General features: G+C 36.8%; 2 protein-coding genes across 4 annotated transcripts in view; one reads left to right on the forward strand and one right to left on the reverse strand.

Moving 5' to 3' along the window:
* Positions 1 to 4,447: 4,447 nt before the first annotated feature.
* THAP2 (THAP domain containing 2) lies at positions 4,448 to 15,155 on the reverse strand. 2 transcript variants are annotated; one of them, XM_060165311.1, is made up of 3 exons: positions 14,576 to 15,155; positions 8,337 to 8,532; positions 4,448 to 5,279 (listed from the first exon to the last, which is right to left on the reverse strand). In XM_060165311.1, exons 1-3 carry the CDS (start codon positions 14,644 to 14,646, stop codon positions 4,890 to 4,892), a joined length of 657 nt encoding a protein of 218 aa, XP_060021294.1. In that variant the 5' UTR covers positions 14,647 to 15,155; the 3' UTR covers positions 4,448 to 4,889. The 2 variants fall into 2 exon arrangements, 1 of the variants encoding a protein (XP_060021294.1); XR_009543367.1 differs by lacking the exon at positions 4,448 to 5,279 and adding an exon at positions 13,827 to 13,936 and having other exon boundaries at positions 8,396 to 8,532.
* A 161-nt stretch (positions 15,156 to 15,316) lies between these two features.
* Positions 15,317 to 19,136, forward strand: part of ZFC3H1 (zinc finger C3H1-type containing) — a 49,372-nt gene continuing 45,552 nt past the window's right edge. For both annotated transcript variants that reach the window (XM_060165320.1, XM_060165321.1), the window contains exon 1: positions 15,317 to 16,128. In XM_060165320.1, coding sequence (XP_060021303.1) covers positions 15,531 to 16,128 — 598 coding nt within the window. In that variant the 5' untranslated portion in view covers positions 15,317 to 15,530. The remainder of the gene's footprint in view (positions 16,129 to 19,136) is intronic.

A 19,136-nucleotide genomic window follows, 5' to 3' on the forward strand; every position in this document is an offset into this window, starting at 1 on the left:
TCCCTCAGAAAACATTACAGTTTGAGAATTGTTATTGTAATCAGAGCAACAGACTGAAAATTCATTGTTGGAGTAATAATCTTTAAATTTCACAATATAAATACCTATTTATGTTTAAGTGTTCTTTGACATAAACATTTTCTGGGATAGACATTTGATACATAATATCAATTGTACAAATCATCCCAATGGCAAAAAGCACTTACTGATGCTAGGAAAATATCAGTGGGTTCTATGTACAGTCACTTTGAATCTAAGCCAAAGGAGTGATTTAGATTTTGTGAAATCTAAAGAGAAATGTGCTAATATTAGAATGGCTAATATATACACGCCAGACCCCTGAGTCCCAAAAAGAAAAAAACATACATACAAACATACACTGCCTTGAAGGAACACAGAAAATGAAGACAGATGTGTAGACAATAACATTATAATGAGATGATGACTTTATCCAAGTTATGTATAAAACAGGACTCAAGAAGAGAAGCACTTATGTCACTTTGGTACGTTAAGGAAAAGTGTCAGAGAGAGAGAGGGAGCATCAGAGCTAATACTTAAAAGATGACAGGGAGATTGCTAAATGACCAAGCTAAAGTAAGGGCAATATGTAAAGATGTGGTGGTTAAGAGAGTGAAAATAGAAATTCATGAGAATGGAGGATTTAGACATAAAAATGTCTGAAATACTAGCTAAATAATTAAACTGAAAATTCATCTGAGAGATAGGCACTATCTGCTTTCTTGGCATTGAACCCAAAGTTTTTATTTTTTTAAGCTTTTGGAGCACAAATTTTAAAAGCCTAGGCAGCAATTTGAAGACTGGTATGTTGTTTTAGATTCAACTTATTCTGAAAGGGCATTAGGAAGATGGTAGGGGACAGAGAGGGCAGGAATAAACAAATGGAATTTGTTTTTTCCCCCCGTAGACTTGAGGACAGGAACCATTTCCATCTGGTTCATTCTAGTTTGCTCAGTGTCTCTTAGTGAATGTTAAAAGTGTTTTTTAAATTAAAGTACTAAATAATATTTTAATACTTAGAAAAAATTAATAAGAAAAAATCATATCTTATTTCCTTGCTATTAAAATAATGCTTTGGTAAGCATATCTACAAATAAATCTCTGTGTGAGCCTCAAATTATTGTCAGGGTAGACAGAACATTTTTATAGCCCTTCATATATCTGGTGTAGATTGTATAACCAGTATTTAAAACAGTGCAAATAAACTATAATGTATGTTTAGATTTAATTTGAGCCATAAAATGAAAATGATAATTCCTCTTCTAGGCTTTACATATCTTTATTTTGCTTACAGTTTGCTTCAATTTAAGGAGGCAGACTTCTACAGAAGTATTTTAGGGGATCAATTTAGGGGATGGATTTCCACATAAATGTTTATGTACATATTTTAGAAATAATAGGCATGACAGTAATTTCCTTGGAAAAGTTTTTAATATCAACATACTCAGAATACATTTTTTGTGAAAACAATATGCAATTGTTTAATATACATTATAAAATCATTAATTTTATGAAGTTTCCAACTGTCTAAATACTAAAACAATCCCATATTCTGACATAAAGAGGAACCACTTACTATATTATACCAAAATTAAAATTTACCCGTATTCTAACATTGAGAAATGAGATTAGAAAAACCCAACATTATAAAGTCTACCTCGAAGAGATCAACAATGACTTCACAGACTGTCTTTACTGTATATATACACACAATATTTTTTATTTTAGTTTTTTGAGACACATAACCTGTCCTATTTTAATGATTCATATATTTAACAGAAGGTTATAATGTAGAGGTCAGAGAAGAGGATTTGGAGGCTGAAGACCAGTGTTCAATCTAGAACTTCCTAGATTACTGCATTTCTATCCCTTGTGCCAGCTGACACATTATAAATGTCTGAATGAATAAATAAATTACATTAACAAGGATTTCTTCATCTATAAATTGAGATAATACCACCTACCACACAGAATATGTGTGTAGAGCAAGTAAGAGAACTAACTGGTGCCATAGTGCTTTGTTCACCTTAAGACTCTGAGTTAAAATTATTTTTAAAGATTCGTGATAGTAGGGTTTGTTGTTTAGTAAAAACATCAAATGTCAAACTTCAGTCTTGGCTTTGATATAATATTTTACTTACTTATGTTTTCCTTTTAACAAGGTATCATTAACAACAAATTTGTTCAGTGTTCATTTTAACGGGGAAAAAAAGTCTTACAATTCATTAAATAAACACTGTATGTGATTCAGGTCAACACCCATGTCCTTCTAGAAAATCTCCTTTGGTAAGTCATTATAAGAAGAAAATCTGTTTGTTTCAAAAGAAAACTGGTTCATTGTAAAAAGGTCTGAAGTTTACACGTTCTCATTAAATTCCAATTCAAAGCGCTTCACACATACATCTTTCATAGCATTTATCACATTGTATTATGAATAATATTTGTTTCTCGCAAGAGACTTTGAGCAACTTAAGGGCAGAAAATCATGTCATATTCATCTTTATATCAAATCCTAGCCTTTGGCTGGTCCTTTGTAGGGGTTAGTGCCTGGTAGACATAGAATGAATGACAGGCATAAAACAGAGGATATGTGTTGTGTCAAAGCAGAGGACAAAGAACTGTTATAATTTTGATTAGTTTTATGGTCTATGAGCTAAGTGATAAGTTTATCAACAGACTGAAAACAGGATTTTTAAAAGATTCCTTTTAAGTTTTTCTCTATGAATAAAAGTAGTTTTAAGGTAGACAGATGTATGTTAAAATAATTTGATGCAGGGAGAGTTTGGAGCATGTTATTGGAACAGTAACATGAAAATGACATGGAAAAACCAGCAAAAATTTTTATTTTAGAATTACTGAGTGGTAGTTTATTCAGTGCTCTCAAATATTAATAAATGAAGTCTAAGTAACTTTGCCAAAAGCTTGTTGTATTTTATAATGCTTTATTTTTGTGATTTAAAAATGTTATATTAAGATATCAGAGTATTATTGTAGATGGGAATCAGCCTGCATTAGTGTTTTGTTTTGTATTGGGGAGGGGCGGTGAACCACGTGAGAGTTTATACTTGGGAAATATAGTTTATGTTTAAATGATTACTTGCCCAACTTATTTTGAGGTATAAAATAGAAATGGTCAGTAAGTGTTTGCTGATGTGTATGTTTGAAACCATATAAAGATAGTTGAAAACATGTAATGACAATTCCAAGGAGCTACATCCAATATTAAAGATAACATGACTTAAAAAAAAAAAAGATAACATGACTAACAAGGTTTACATTATACACAAAAGAATTTTCATAAATATTTATTTTAAGTGCCTGATGATAACTAAAAGAGACGTTTCCTGCCTTTGTGCATCTAGTTGCTTGGGAGGCATTCCTTATTAAAAGAAAGGGTGCTAATAATATAAAAAGACTTTTTGCTAGGATCTCAGCAAATGTTATAAAAAAATTTTTATCACCAAGTAGCCATTACCTTATGGGAAGGATTTACAGTAATATGTGATTATGTATATGCTACTTTCATATGGCGGTGTCAGAAGCTCAAATCAGGCCTGGGTAACCTGATTGTACATTAATAAATTTTTACATGATTTGACCAAAGCTGTTTGAAGGAAAGTGTTCTTATTAAACATTTATCTGGTAAAATAAGGCAAACCCTTTAATTGTTCAAATGGAAACTATAAGAATAGTTCTGATATTCTATTTTGTAAAATAATTAGCACTTGCATAGCTTTATCAGAGACACATGTATTTTTAAAAAGATCTACATTCTATTTGTTATGCAGTATGGTTGCTCTATTTGACTCTCACTAAAAGAGGAGACAAAAATCAAGCTGATGTGTAAGATAAATTGACTTCATTTTAGGTTATAAGTTGTAAAGATATAATATGGTAAGTACTTTTCTATAATTCAATTCTATTGTGGGTTTATGGAAAAAAAAGAAAGCTTAAGAATTTTGGTATCAACACACATGGGGACAGAGGGAGTATTCCTAACATGGAACTGTGTAGCATGTTTGCCTATTAACGTATCAGTTTTGACATAGAATATGTACTATTTTTATTATGAGAATAAATGTGGTATACATTTATCTTTTTGTTTAAAGTAAAAGCTAGATCTCAATCTCTGTTATTTCATAACATACTTTCTTAGAAGGTGAATATAATCAGCTACCTGTTTTTAGTAGTCTGAGTTACTTGGATGATGCAAAGGTACTTCACATTTGAAAATACTATTTTCAAAATATTTTACAAGCTATTGCAAAAGCTAATTTTGTTATGAGGGAGGCCATGATTAGCTCAGTTTTACTGATAAAAAGATATGAAAAGTTTAAATAAAAGAACTTGCCCTGTACTTCAGGTTTTTTCCTAAAATTTTTCCCAATCACAGTGCCAAAAATAATAATTTAATTAATACAAAACCCAGCAGTTTTAAAGTTTTATTTCATGTTGGTTAACTCCTACTAGGCAAATTACTTAGAATGTAATATCCCAACTTTGGTACAGGAAAAAATTTTTTTATAATATAATTTAAAAACATTACTTGTCATAGACTGTTCTTTAAAAGAAGTTTAAAAAGACAAAAACACAAAACACTTTACAAACATACAATTTCCTAGAAAAAATTTTAAGTACATGATTCTCACATAAGGCACTTCCATTCTCGTTCAAATAAGTTTCATAAGAAGTTCTCCATTTTTTTTTGCAACCAAGTCTTCATAAATAAATTATGCAGTAACGTTGTTACTTCAGGTAAAACTTTATTAAATACCCAATTTTGGAATAATTTCCTTAAATATCTTTACCTTTGAACAGAATGAAGTTCAAGCATCAAATCCTAATTGAAGGTACTTTTAGTCTGTTTGCAGTTAGAGAATTGGTAACGTTTTACCTTGTTGATCTTGTTCAAGAATCTTGAAATCTTCCAAAGGAAGACTGTTTAAGGCAGTTGGTAAAATGTGTTCTGATGTGCCCTTAAGTAATATATTATTTGCTTCTAGATTCTTCACCAAGCACGTGGCTTTGATCCATCTTCGAGTTGCTCTGCGTTCCTTCTGTAGGCAAGTTTTCATTTTCCTTCTTAAACTTGCTATTTCCTTTTCCAGTTTAATTATCCTCTTTTTTGCTTCCATAGGGTTCCTAAAGGCATAACTGTGTTCAAGTAGTACTTGCTGACTACTAATGTTTGATTTTAAATTAGGTGGTCCGTTTGGAGTACAACTGTTGTTTTTCTTCAGAAGATTCCTTGACTTGAGTTTCTGAGCAGAATAAAATTAGAGGGTTGAACATAAATTATGGAATATCACAAATAAGTAAATTTTGTTTTGGATAACAGTATTTAAACTGCTCTTTTAAAAATTGATTTTTAAAAATTTGATAGGAAACATTAGCAGCCTATCTCATGTAGTCATGGATTCAAGTTTCTCAACTGGTTGAATTAACTCCAGCCACCTATTTCTTTTTGTCTTTTCTCTCCAGAGAGATAAAAGCATTGGTCTGGAAATAGAGAATGGACTTCCTAGGTCTCTTCCAAATTATTGAATATGATTCTGTAGAGACTTAAAAAGATTCTTTGCAATATTCTAAGGCCAGTATAGAATGCATTTAGACATTTGGTTTATTTGTGATACTGATTTGATCTCTTTTTTAGGTAAATACTATCTTCTCAATTTGATTAATATTTCAGACCTGTGGTCCTACTTAATACAAACATATTCCAAAGTATCAAGCTCCTGAATAGATTTACCTATTAATTATGCACAGTTATATCTTATTGATACATTCAAGGTTTTAAAATCTGGCTAGAAACTTTCTTTCCAAATCAGAAACCTGAGGACCCTTTTTTCCCTTTATCTCTTTCATTCAATTAGTCATCAAGTCCTATTAATTCTATCTCCTAAATATCTGTATCACAAATCCTCGCCTCTTCATCATTCTTTTTTTTCACTCTCTTCATTTCTTTTTTTTTTATTTTTTTATTTTTATTTATTTATTTTGCAACACTGTGCAGCATGTGGGATCTTCCCCGACCTGGGATCAAATCCACGCCCCCTGCAGTGGAATCGCAGTGTCTTAACCACTGAACCACCAGGGAAGTCCCTCCTCTCCATCATTCTTAATGCTACTACCCATATCAAGCCCATATCATTCATGTCTGGCTTGAATATATTAAAAACTTCTTTATTGATCTCTGGCTCATTTTGATCCTCACTAGTCTATTTTCTGCCATACAATAATTTTCTAACAGATTTGATGATTTAATACTGGCTAAATTCTTCTTTGCCTCCCTATTATTTAAAGAAAAAAATATCTTTTTTATATGCCAAAATATCTACATGGCATACTGTACCATTTAGGATCTCACCCCATTCTGCCATTCACCATCTTTTTAAAAATTAATTAATTAACTTTTGGCTGAGTTGGGTCTTCATTGCTGTGTATGGGCTTTCTCTAGTTGCGGCGAGCGGGGGCTACTCTTTGTTGCGGTGCTCGGGCTTCTCATTGCGGTGGCTTCTCTCGTTGTGGAGCACAGGCTCAAGGCGTGCAGGCTTCAGTAATTGTGGCGCGTGGGCTCTAGAGCGCAGGCTCGGTAGCTGTGGCACATGGGCTTAGTTGCTCCACAGCATGTGGATTCTTCCCAGACCAGGGCTCGACCCGTGTCCCCTGCATTGGCAGGCAGGCGGATTCTTAACCGCTGCACCACCAGGGAAGTGCTGCCATCCACCATCTTAATTTTTACTCCAATAATATTAAACCACTTATAGTTCCCAGATTATTTGATTAATTTCATAGCTTTGTCTTTCATTCAACATTTATTGAAACACAGGAATTCATTTATGAATTCCTGGGGACACAACAGTGAACAAGTAAGATAAATATGGTTCCTGTCTTCATGAAACCTACAACTGGCATTCCTTCTGTCTAGGGGAATTGGCAGGGACTCTTTTTTGATCTGTATATTCCCAGCATCTAACTTGGATTTTGACATAATGTAAAGTTTAGTAAACATCTGTTGAATGAATAAATGATCAAAATGTCAAAAACAAGGTATACTTCAAATTCAATAAATATATGAGTTTGTACTATGTACCAGGCACTATTTGAGGTTCTGAGGATTCAGAAATGAAATGCTTGCCCTCCTGGAGCTTTTCTGATAATTGGTTTACCACAATCTCCTCTCCCTTCTCTTCCATTCAGATAGTAACTCATGTAGATTTACAAATTTAACTGTCAAAAATAACTCAAGAAAAGCAGTGATTTTTCCTCTCTGAGAGGAAAAGATGTCTATCTTCCTTTTCAAAGCTAAACTCTTTATTTTGTTGACATTTCTTTGAGGATTCTTACATGAGGGAAAGGCACTTTTCAATTTCCACTCTGACAACCTCCCTTCTGAACCTTTCAGTGACGCTGTCTTTCTCAGCTAGCTTTTTCCCCTCTGATCAGATCTTCCCTAACTAGATAAAACATTGTTTTAATACATTCATACTATACCTTAAATTTCTCCTTCCTTTTAAATATCACTTGCTAACACTTATTTTCCATTCACTCCTCAACTCATTATCTTTTGTTCTTATCATGCTATTGCAGCTGCGCTGTGCAAAGTCAAGAACCCTCTCCTACGTTCCAAACTCCAAGCTCAAGCCCAGCCGAAATGTCTGAGCTCTATGAGGTTTTCTGTTATGCCTCCCTCTGAACTTACATTCTTTGGTGTAACTCTGGTATTCTTTGGGTGTACTGCCCTGAAAGCACTTAACACACATTATTTGCATATCATCTTAAAATCAGAGCAGAGCGATGCTGGAGGTTTCATTACCATTTCTCAGTTTTACCAATGGGTCAGTTATTGATAATAATAAACAATGATGTAAAATTCCAATATAATAAAACAGTTTAGGTTGGGGAAAGAATATTGGAGTCAGGAGTGCTGAGCACTAATTCTAGCCTGCATCTTTACTTCAGTTTTGCAGTTTTCTTGAGGCACAGTATTATATATGAATTTCAATATATTCTTTTTTTTTTTTTTTTTTTTTTTGCGGTACGCAGGCCTCTTCTCACTGTTGCGGCCTCTCCCGTTGAGGAGCACAGGCTCCGGACGCGCAGGCTCAGCGGCCATGGCTCACGGGCCTAGCCACTCCGCGGCATGTGGGATCTTCCCAGACCGGGGCACGAACACATGTCCCCTGCATCGGCAGGCAGTCTCTCAACCACTGCGCCACCAGGGAAGCCCTCAATATATTCTTAATTGTTCCATGTTACAAACAAAAAGGGATGGATTCTAAAAATGGTTAAAATGGCATAAAAGTAGTATTACTTACCATGGACTTTATGTGGGTACAAAAATCAAAAATGGTTGGAACAGCATCCATTTTAAGTCGTCTAGTTTGTCCTGTTAGGTCAAAACAGGAGGCTTCAAAGTGCTTTGAACAAAGAAAAGTATGTTTTCCTGGCACAAAATTTTTGCGCCTAACCAGGCGAACCCATTCTTTTCTTCTTTTAGGATCCAAAGGAAACCTTTAAAAAAAAAAAAAAAAGGCAACTCAAATTCCAACTATCACAATTCTGGTTGTACCTCAATGGTTAAAAGAAAATTTGAAAGGTAACAATTTAAAGTGTCTTACATTTACATATAAATTTAACAATTTCCGGTATCCAGATACTGGAACAGAAACCAATTCATGCTCATTTTTATAAGTTGTAAAAAAGTTAACAAAAAACTAACTTAAGTGGTTTAATTTTTCAGGGTTTTAAAAAGAGACCTTTCTTCCCAAACTAGTCCTTAACAAGGGCAGTAAAATAAACAAGACTAAACTGATCTAGATCAAATTTATGTAGATCCATTATAAGCAGGAATAATTTTACAGTGCTTTGATCTGCTGCTCATGTACGTGGTCAAGACAAATCAGATCATCTACAGATTAAATTTTATCAAGACAGATTCTGGTATTCCTTCCTCTGTGTTCATTATGATACTTACTACATTGCTTTGTAATTTTCCATTTTAATAAATTTCCAGTGAAATCAAAGAAGATTATAAGTTTCTCGAGGACATGGATCATTTTATCTTTTTTTTTTTTTTTTTTGCAGTACCCGGGCCTCTCACTATTGTAGCCTCTCCCGTTGTGGAGCACAGGCTCCGGACGCGCAGGCTCAGCGGCCATGGCTCACGGGCCCAGCCGCTCCGCAGCATGTGGGATCTTCCCGGACCGGAGCACGAACCCATGTTCCCTGCATCGGCAGGTGGACTCTCAACCACTGCGCCACCAGGAAAGCCCTCATTTTATCTTTCTATCTAACTTTAACACTTACGTAGTGCCTTGCAAACAGTTGGGACTCAACAAAAATTTGCTTAATTAATATAAATACAGAATATATGAATTTATAATTCACTATATTACTTACATGAAGTTAAACTGCATATATTTTTAAAAAATGACCTCTTAAGCTATGTTGTACAGTAGAAGGCATAATTAATTACTACAAAAAGTAAAATGCTGATGACAAGCCCAGCAGGAATGTTTTTCCTTTTATATTTATTTCAGATATAAAATATACTGATATGCACCCAGTGTACACCTGTTAAGGAAGAGAAAAATATAAGGGACTGTCTAAAAATTCGAATGGTAACTGTGTTGACTGACTTGCAAATAGAGGAATCAACATTCACATGTAATAAGTTTGAACTCTTCTTTAGTTTGACTACCTTGTCCTTGAAGTATTAATTATGAACTCACTAGTACCTAAAAAGAACCATTAAATTTATGTTAGAAGATCATGTGGCTCAAAAACCCCCAACTGAAGCTTCATTAGGTAACAGCTTTGGCTGTGTCAGATATACTAGTCTTGCTCAAATTACCAGCAGGGAGGGCCACAGAGGTGAAGGCCCAGACTTACTTACTTAGACACCCTGCCATCTCATGTCCCCACCCCCACTGCCCCAAACACACCCTCACCTGGGGATAACATTCGTGTGTCACTCTGCAGTTCACATGTTTTCATATATGTACGTTGTTTTGCATTTCACTAGAAATACAAGTCTCTCTAATGGAGACTTTGTATCTACTCGGCCTAGCCCTCACCTCTTAATAGTAATGTATTCTCATCTCAAAGCTTTCTGATCACTTTCTCATCTAAGTGATCTGAAAATGTTTCCTGAGGATTAAGCTAAAAATTAAGCTTTAGTTTATAAGCACACTTCTTCTTCTTGGGACTTCAAGCACAAATAAGTACTATCAGCACTATTGTATTAGCATTTGTATAAGACTCTTCAGATATATGAAGACTTTCTTTCAAATATTACCTTTCACCCCCTCACCTTTTAGCTCGTTTTTAAACTAAAAAAAAGTTTTAAATTATGAAACCAACGTCTCCAATTGGACCTTAACGTGATCAAATTCTACTTCTTTCTTTTAAGACTCAGTTTAGGAATCCTATGTGTCTAACAAGTTTTTTTATGATCAGAAGACTTGGTCAGATGTTCCTATATCATATAGCACTAATATAACTGTATTCTAATTGTTTACTTTTCTATCTCCACCACTAGATCACAGGTTTCTCCTGGTTAGGAGCTGTTTTTTCACTACTTTTTCCTGTTAGTAAGCATTCAATGAACTTTTTGAGTGAATCAATGAATATACAAAGTAATGGAGTTAGTTTGACATTACTAAATAATCTTGAGATTACCTGTGTTGAAATAAAATAAGAATAATCAACAATTTTATATTTGATTTTAGATAATGTTTTATACAATATTAACCTTAATCATATTTTTGCACGTGTTGTTTGGATTTTTCTCAGCAAATTCAAAGGGTGGGAGAAGCAGCCCATAAACTGAATTTAAGTAATAATAAATCATGTAAATATTAATTTTAAAAAATTAACGTGGTGTTAATAGATGGATATATTCTTGTTTACACAATAATAGAACCAGGCTTTCAGAAACATTAGTAGTTTTGGAAAATCACTCAGTATTTTAACAATGCTATTTTGCTTGGGTCTTTAACAGCTGAATGCCTCTTACATTCCAAGCACTGTCCTAGGCACTGAAGACATAGTAGTAAACAAAATTGATCTACCTTTATGATGTCTACCTTCTATGTGGGTATACTGTAATGGGGAAGGTAGAGAATCAAATAGCTTGATGTAGTAGAAAAGAGTGGCTGAAAATAGTCTCTGTAATCAAACCAGGTATCAATCCCAGCTCCTTCGTGTAATAGCTGGGTGACTTTAAGAATGTTGTTTAATCTTTTTAGGCCTCAGTTTCATCATCCATAAAGTGGAGTAATAACGGTACCTAGTGTGGTTCTAGGGATTAAATGAGACATTGTGAGTAAATGCTCAGCCCAATGCATAGTATGTGGTAAATACTAAATAAATGCTGTTTATTATTATTATAAAAGTAATTACAAGTGTCATGAGTTTATAAAAGGGTAAGTACAGGATTGCACGGAACCATAAAACAGGAAGAGCTAATCTCGTCAAGAAGCCTTAAGACAGTACGAATTAGCTAGGGAAATTAGGATGGTAGTAGTGAAGAGTGTTAAAGAGTACCTTGGGGACAGGAAGAGTGTTATGATATGAAACGAAGATGGAGGACTTTCCAAGTTAAAGAGTAATTTTGAACTTTATCCAAAATGGCATTGGTAAGCCATTAAGAGGCCTAATTTAGAGCTGTCAACAGAAAATGTTTTAGCTGGTTGTTAAACACAGCCATTATTAAAAATTAAATTATGTAAGTTTGCATTTAAATAAATTAAAAACAAAGGTAATAAATACTAAAAACCCATCACTTCCTAATTATTTTACTGCTGTCTATACTCTTCAGGTTACTTATGTCTGTTACACCTGTATGGAATAAATGCTATAGAATAGGGTAGTATTGCACGTTTCTTCCCAACTCCATGATCAGTGATGTCATATTGGTAGCTTATAACCAGTTATGGTGGGAGTATTTATATCATGGAAATTGGACAAACATTACAAATCAGGGCTTTCCCCCTTTCCTGGAAATCCTGTTGTTAAAAATTTAGCAACACACTATTGATTATAGACGAGCGGTTAGGAGTGCATGAATGGAAGCAGTGAACCAGTTAAAAGGTTGTTGTAATAATCCAACTGAGAGGGAATGGTGAGAAGTCAAGGGAGGATGACCTCCTAGTTTCTGGGTGGATGGTGTTTCCATTTACTGAGAAAGGGAATATGGGAAGTGGTGTAGGTTTGGGAGAAGGGCAAGTTCAGTAGTACAGTTTTAGTACGCTGAATGTGAGGAACTGAAGAGACCAGGGAAATAACTGAGACACTTTACCGATAGGTCTAAAACTCATTAGAGAGAGTCGGACCAGAGGTATTGATTTGGGAGGCATTAACAGGTAAATGTTAACCAAGACCACAGGAACCATTGCAATCCTTTTGATAAGAGTGGGAAGACCTTGGTCAGGGGGTGGAGTGGCAGAGGAGACTGAAGTTAGGCCAAAAAAGTAAGATGAAAATCACAAAATTAGTGTCAAATAATTCAAAGTAGAGAGTATTTCAAGGAGGAAATGATCACATGCCATGAAAAAAGGACGCTGGAGTGACAATTTATGTTAGCAAGAACAGTTTCAAAAGATTATTATTGGCAACACTTAGACTGGAATGGGCTGAGTAAAAGAAAAATGGTGACAGTAAGTTTGGGCAATATAAGCTGTACATGGGGATAAAGAAGTCTACCAATGTCCTAGGAAAGGAGTGAATTGTGTTAATTATGAAATAGGGATTAATTTTATTATAAATAATGTTATTTTAACACCTAAACTTATGGGGTTACACATGAAAATGTTAATTTCATAGCAAACAGTCAAACATGGAGAGGAGGTATGTATGTTAGGGTACCACTGGGCATCTCCTAAACATTCATTATTGGTCCCTTGAATCCTCCCTCCCCCTCATCTTCCAAATCAAATGACCATATATGGTAGTTTCTCCTCAAACATTTCTCAAGTCTGTCCACTTTCCATCTCTACTGTCAGTACCACTGTAGTCTAGGCCACTGGGTGGACTCTCCATTGTTTTACTACAGGTTCCCAACTTTTTTCTCTATCAACGCTCACCTCTCCTAATCTAGTGCTGATTGTGCCAGCAACAGAAGTACATTTAGTTCAGTTGATGCCGTAGCAGGATATCCTTGTGAAATAGCAGGTGCATTAACATTCTGTAATAAGCTCCTTTCTGTCAAATTCATCTCTTGATGATGCTTGACCAGCTCTTTAAGTAACACTGTAATTCTCTGCACTGCAGCCTGAGGGCTTTTTAATATACAAATCTAATCACGCCATTCTTTTTAAGCCCTCCATAGCTTCTCAAGTACTCATTGGATAAAACAGAAAATCCTTTAAGTATCGTACAGGACCAAATCTATGTCATCTTTTGGTCTCGTTTGAAATTTCACATCCTTTGAGAAGTGTTCTTTGACTTTCCAAGGCTAAGTTAGAGACCCTGAAGGTCTCTTCTTTGGCACTTGACCACGATTATTTATGTTGGTCTTTCTCATTCCAACTCCAGGAAGGTTAAGAATTCTCTGGATCCCTAGCACCATGTCGGGGAAATAAGAGCTTGGTACACATTTGATGGATGAATGAATAAAGCACTACATTTGCATGAAGTAGATGAAAAACAGAAACACCACAAGGATTTTTTTTTTAAGTGGTAACTTTTAATAAGTGGGTACACTTTGTCATAATGAAGTAGGGAGAAAGGTCAAGGATATCATTTTCTACATTCTAAGATCTTAAGTTGTGAGGTATATAAAATCAGAACTGTTTGTACTTAACTTTTTGAATGCTTCTTTTCTTCAGGCATATGGCAGGCACTTGCAGAGAAGGTAAACATTTACCAAGTACTTATTATGTTTCATGTAGGGTTCAAAGCGCTTTCCAGAGTTCTGATTTGACAGAAATAAAGAATTTTGATTGCTCTTCCAGCAAACGAAGGCAAAACATAACCTGGGTTCTTTTTATATTACTCTGTTCTAGTAAGAATAGAAAGCTTATTTTTTCCACTTTCATTAACATCGCTTAATTCCACGGCTACTTACGATGATGACTCAATTTTTCCGCAGAGTTACTGTGCGTGACTATTTGAAATTTAAATGCTTCCCATGTCAATCCAGCTAGTGAGAATTGACTAATTATACGGGAACACAGAAGGCTTTTTAGGTGACTGCTGACTTGAAAAGGCAGATCTTGCTTCCTCTTATGGCGTCATTAATATCAAAACTTGGTCTAACACATAGGGAGTAAAAGAATAGAAAATTAAGCTATCCTCCTGTCACTTTCTAGAGAAGGAGTAATTACGGAGAGAACTTGGCTCTGTTTTACAAAGTGAGTAAACCTTCCCCGAAGGGAGCGAAAAATTGGACAGATTTGAGAAACACACACAAAGGGCAAAAATGATGCGTCCCTGCTACTAGCTAGCTAGCTAGCGAAGTTATAAGAATTAGTAGAATCTTGTTCTTTCCACACAATTGATACCCAGCCTAGGAACTCCCGTTTCCGTCACCCCCACTCCCTGCCCAGGTTACCTGTGGAAGCTGATGTTAATGTGCTTGTTGTAGGTAGTAGCACAACCCGCCGCGGCGCAATTGGTCGGCATTTCCCTTTCGCCCTCATTCGGCGCTGTCTTAAGCCTAATCTGAGGCGCGGGCTGCTACGCTTTCTTCGGGAAGAGACTGGGCAAGCGAGGCTGGGGAAGGGCCCACCCAGCCAAGCTGAGGGAGCTAGGTGGGAAGAAAGGGTGTACGTATGTGTGCGGGGAGGGGGGGGGGTGTCAGCCTTCCCTTTCTCTTTATTAATATGGCGGACTTGAGCCACAGGAGCCGACAGTCCTGGAGCTCTAATTCCCTTCGTTTGCCTTCACCAACATGGCGGACGCGCCCCGTCCTCTCTCAGGCTCCCAAAAGGGAGTAGGACTACTGCTTCTCTTCAGCAGTTGTCCTCCGAGCAATTAAAAAAAAGACGTGTGTCCCTCCCATCCCCCTGAAACTCTCACGGCCGAGATTAAGAACGGGCCCGCCTACCCCGCCACGCACCCAGAAACCCCAAAGCAGCGTCTGGAGTGGGGACGGGCCTCAGACTGGAAGGACAAACTCTAAGCGAGAGCCAAAAAAAGACTACAACTCCCAGTGAGAATCGCGTTGTCCTAATTATTATCGCGTGAACTGGGAGCCTTGTTTCCTGCGTGCCGCAGGAAGTGACGTCACGAGCAGAGCCACTTCCAGAGCTCTCTTCTCGCGAGGCGGAAGAGCCCAGATCGCGGAGGAGCAAGGGGGCGCTAGGGCAGGGAAGTGGGTTGCGACGGTCCGGCGAGAAAGAGCTGGGGTGCGGGGAAGTTGGGGAGCAGAGCCCGCTAGGTGAGCAAGTAGGGTAAGGCCGCACCGACCGGGTCCGTTGAGAAAGAAGGAAACTGAGCAGGAAGGCAGCTGACGGGCGGATCCCCGGACAGAGCGCTAAGGTTGTGTGGAACGCGCTGCTCCCGGGATGGCGACTGCAGATACTCCGGCCCCGGCCTCCAGTGGCCTCTCGCCCAAGGAAGAAGGGGAGCTTGAAGATGGGGAGATCAGCGACGACGATAATAACAGCCAGGTACGGAGCCGGAGCAGCAGCACCAGCAGTGGCGGCGGGCTGTTACCGTACCCGCGGCGAAGGCCTCCTCACCCGGCCCGGGGCGGTGGATCCGGCGGAGGCGGTGGCTCCTCCTCGTCATCGTCCTCTTCTCAGCAGCAGCTGAGGAATTTTTCACGCTCGCGGCACGCGTCGGAGCGGGGCCACCTCAGGGGACACAGCAGCTACCGACCCAAAGAGCCGTTCCGGTCTCACCCGCCCTCCGTGCGGATGCCTTCGAGCTCACTGTCCGAAAGCAGCCCCCGGCCGTCCTTTTGGGAACGGAGCCACATCGCCTTGGACCGTTTCCGTTTTCGAGGCAGGCCTTACCGGGGTGGGAGTCGCTGGAGTCGGGGGCGAGGAGGGGGTGAGCGAGGAGGCAAGCCGGGGGGCAGACCTCCTCTGGGAGGAGGAGCTGGATCCGGATTCGGCAGCAGTCAGAGCTGGCGAGAGCTCTCTCCACCTCGGAAGAGTTGTATCCTTAACGTGGCGGTCTGCCCTGGGTGTGTCACTGAAGTTCCCTTTAGCGTCTTCTCAGATCTGTGAGATGACTAACTTTTCGGAACCGTCAGAACCGCTTGTTTTCACTGTGTCAGTATACTTAACGTAGGCGGTTCTTTGGTAATCCCCACCCATGTGTCAAACTGTAGCGTTATTTCTTAAAATTGCTTTATTGGGTGTATTGCTTTTTAACATGAACGTGTTATGGATGGGGGCCAAACTGGTGGAATCTGAGACAGTGTAAAATCAGATTTGCAGTATTACATCAGAAGCCCAAGTTTCATTAGCCTTTGTTTTTGCTAGTACAGGAACTTTGTTACGTGAAGTTGCCTTAGATTGTTAGAGGGAGAAAAAAGATACTGGCCATAAAAAGTTTGGGGAATACTGTTGCTTATTTCATATTGCAGTGTCACATTGAAAATTGTGAGGTTTCATCGTTCATAATCCTACTGGTTTTATTTGTGATTCTGTTTCTACCTTTCTTGATTTACTCTTACACACTGCCGCTTTTTTAAAGTTAAAAAAAAAAAAGAACTGGTATCTTTTTCGCCAACTCAAATTCAGAGGTTTGAAATTCACATATCTTTGGGGGAAACTTTACCTTCTTAACTTTTCTATTATGTTCACATTTTGGACATTTTATAACTCTTACTGCTGACAAATGTGGGCTAGATAGAAAATGAAACTTAACAGCATTTTTATTTTAATATATTGGAAACTATGGGGTTTATGGGAAGGTGGAATCTATGGAGAGGTTAAGAAGGAAAATAGCAAAATAATCTGTTTTTTGTCCCCTCTAATCTTATTCATAGTTATCGTAAACATTCCTGAGTTTACTCATCTGAGGGTTTGCCATTTTAAGACGTGTTTGTAGAACTATGTATTAAAAAACTTTTTTTTAATTGAAATATAGTTAATTTACAACGTGTGTTTCAAGTGTACAGAAAAGTGATTCAGTTATATATATATTATAATTTATTGTAGTAATGTAATATGTACTTTTTCAGATTTTTTGTAGAACTGTGTCTTGACATATTCCATGATAACTGCATAAAAATAGTTTACTTAGAACATTTATTACTGGTTGTAATTTCCATGGTGTAATGATTTTTTAATATATTCATTATATATGAAACTTACATATAAAGACATTTGTTTGGGAGACACTCAACATTTTTTTCACGGAATACTTAGGACCAAACTGTCTTTCCCAGATGTCGGGATCGGAAGGGGACCAGAAATGTAGGTTTAGGTAAGAAGTAGGAGCTTCTGGTGCTACTGCTCTGAAAAAACTTCTACAGTCAAAAGTTGGGTTAGGAGCACTCCAGGATTGTTTCAGAAAAAAAATCATGTAGGTATTTAACTTTTAAAAAGAGGAATGCTCTTTCAATAAAGTTAGAAAACCTCTGCCCAAGATATTTTTTTAACCAGGGATTTGTTAGTTGTCAATTCTGAGCCTAAAAATGGAAAGGCTATTTAAGTACAAATATGTAAATTTTTTAAGAATACGAAGATGTAACTTCTAATTTGTGTTGGAGAGGCAAATGTAAATAATTATAGTTCAGTGTAAAAGGTTCAAATTCAGGTATGTAAAAAGTACTATGGGAGCTTAAAGTTTTTTCTTAGTTTATTTTATATTAGAGAAGGAAGTGGTACGTGGACTTGCCTACCTCCTGCCTTTGCCTTCTTTCTGTCCATTCATTCAATACCTCTACCACATACCTTTATTAATTGTTAATCTTATATGTTCTTTTTAATGAACAGGCACATGATGTTGTGAAACAAGTATGGGAAAATATCCAGTTTGATCTCTGTAGTAACTTATCAGAAATGAGCTCTCTTGCTGTTTTTCTTTTCACAGATGCTGCACTTAAGGATGATTGTTTTGATCTTCTGCTCATTGTTTTCCTTGTGAAGTATCACTAATCCATCCTAGAGGTGGTATTCTTTATAAGAATTTGTGAAGGAAAACATAGCTCCCAGCCACTGTTGTGTAATGTGAGCAAACAAAATTTGTAATACAAAATTTTGTTAATTCAAATTCCTTTAATACCATGATTGTACTAAGTTTAATTCATATTTCCACTGTATGATTGTAATAATGACATTTTACAAATATTGCATTAAGAAAGAAGGATTATTCTGTGACTCACTTCCATAATCTAGAAGTGAGGTAGCATGAATGCAGGTGGGTTTTTGTTTTTTAAAACTTTTTTTGTCTGTAATAATTAAGGTATGCTGGGTGCAGCTTTAAAGAAATAGAATAACCATTATTCTATTTAGATTCTATTTAGATTCTATTTTACTTAGATCCATATTCTATTTAGATATTAGATTCTATCAGAATCTAATACACCAAATAGATTCTATTGCAGTAGTTATTTTCATTCTCATTCATTTTTAATTTTCCTTAGTGAGAGACACTTTGTCAATCAATCTTAGCATATATCTCCTTTGGATGGCTGCTGATTTAAACTTTCAAATCTGATCAGAGCTAACATAATGAGTCCAGTGTCTCATCAGTAGAAAGTCATTCCATTTTCACCTGCAATTGTAAAGGTTGAATGGCAGTTCTTTTTTTAAACCAGGTTTCAGTTAGAAATTGCATCTTGACCAGTTTCAAATCTTTTTTAAGTGCTGGTATCATCGTAGCTGTTCTGCATAGACAGAAGTAGGAGATTTCATTTAGCCTTGAAGGAGATTACTTAGTCATAGCTCAGTTGCTTCTCATTTTTCTGTCCTTTAGTTATTTTATTTTTTTGTTAGCGTATTGAATCTTTTCCCTTTGTGAATGTTTCCAAGGACTCTAGTCATATTTTTTTTTAAGTGACTGTAGCTACATTGGAAAAGTGAGATGTAAATGTAGATAATTACATAGTTTATGTACAGAGAGTATGTAATGGTGGGGTGGGGGAGCAAGTAATTGCCCGACTTCACATAGTGGGTGATATTTGAATTGGGGTCAATTTGAAGAACAGAAGA

Source organism: Lagenorhynchus albirostris, chromosome 11 (genome assembly GCF_949774975.1).
Source record: "Lagenorhynchus albirostris chromosome 11, mLagAlb1.1, whole genome shotgun sequence".
In the NCBI taxonomy this organism is placed as follows: Eukaryota; Metazoa; Chordata; class Mammalia; order Artiodactyla; family Delphinidae; genus Lagenorhynchus; species Lagenorhynchus albirostris.

Coding starts and splice junctions, on each gene's coding strand:
- THAP2 (XM_060165311.1), bottom strand. CDS start 14,646: ATGCCGACCAATTGCGCCGCGGCGGGTTGTGCTACTACCTACAACAAG. Junction 8,533..14,575: donor ATTAACATCAGCTTCCACAG/GTAACCTGGGCA, acceptor TTTTTTTTAAAG/GTTTCCTTTGGATCCTAAAA. Junction 5,280..8,336: donor GTACCCACATAAAGTCCATG/GTAAGTAATACT, acceptor TATTCTGCTCAG/AAACTCAAGTCAAGGAATCT.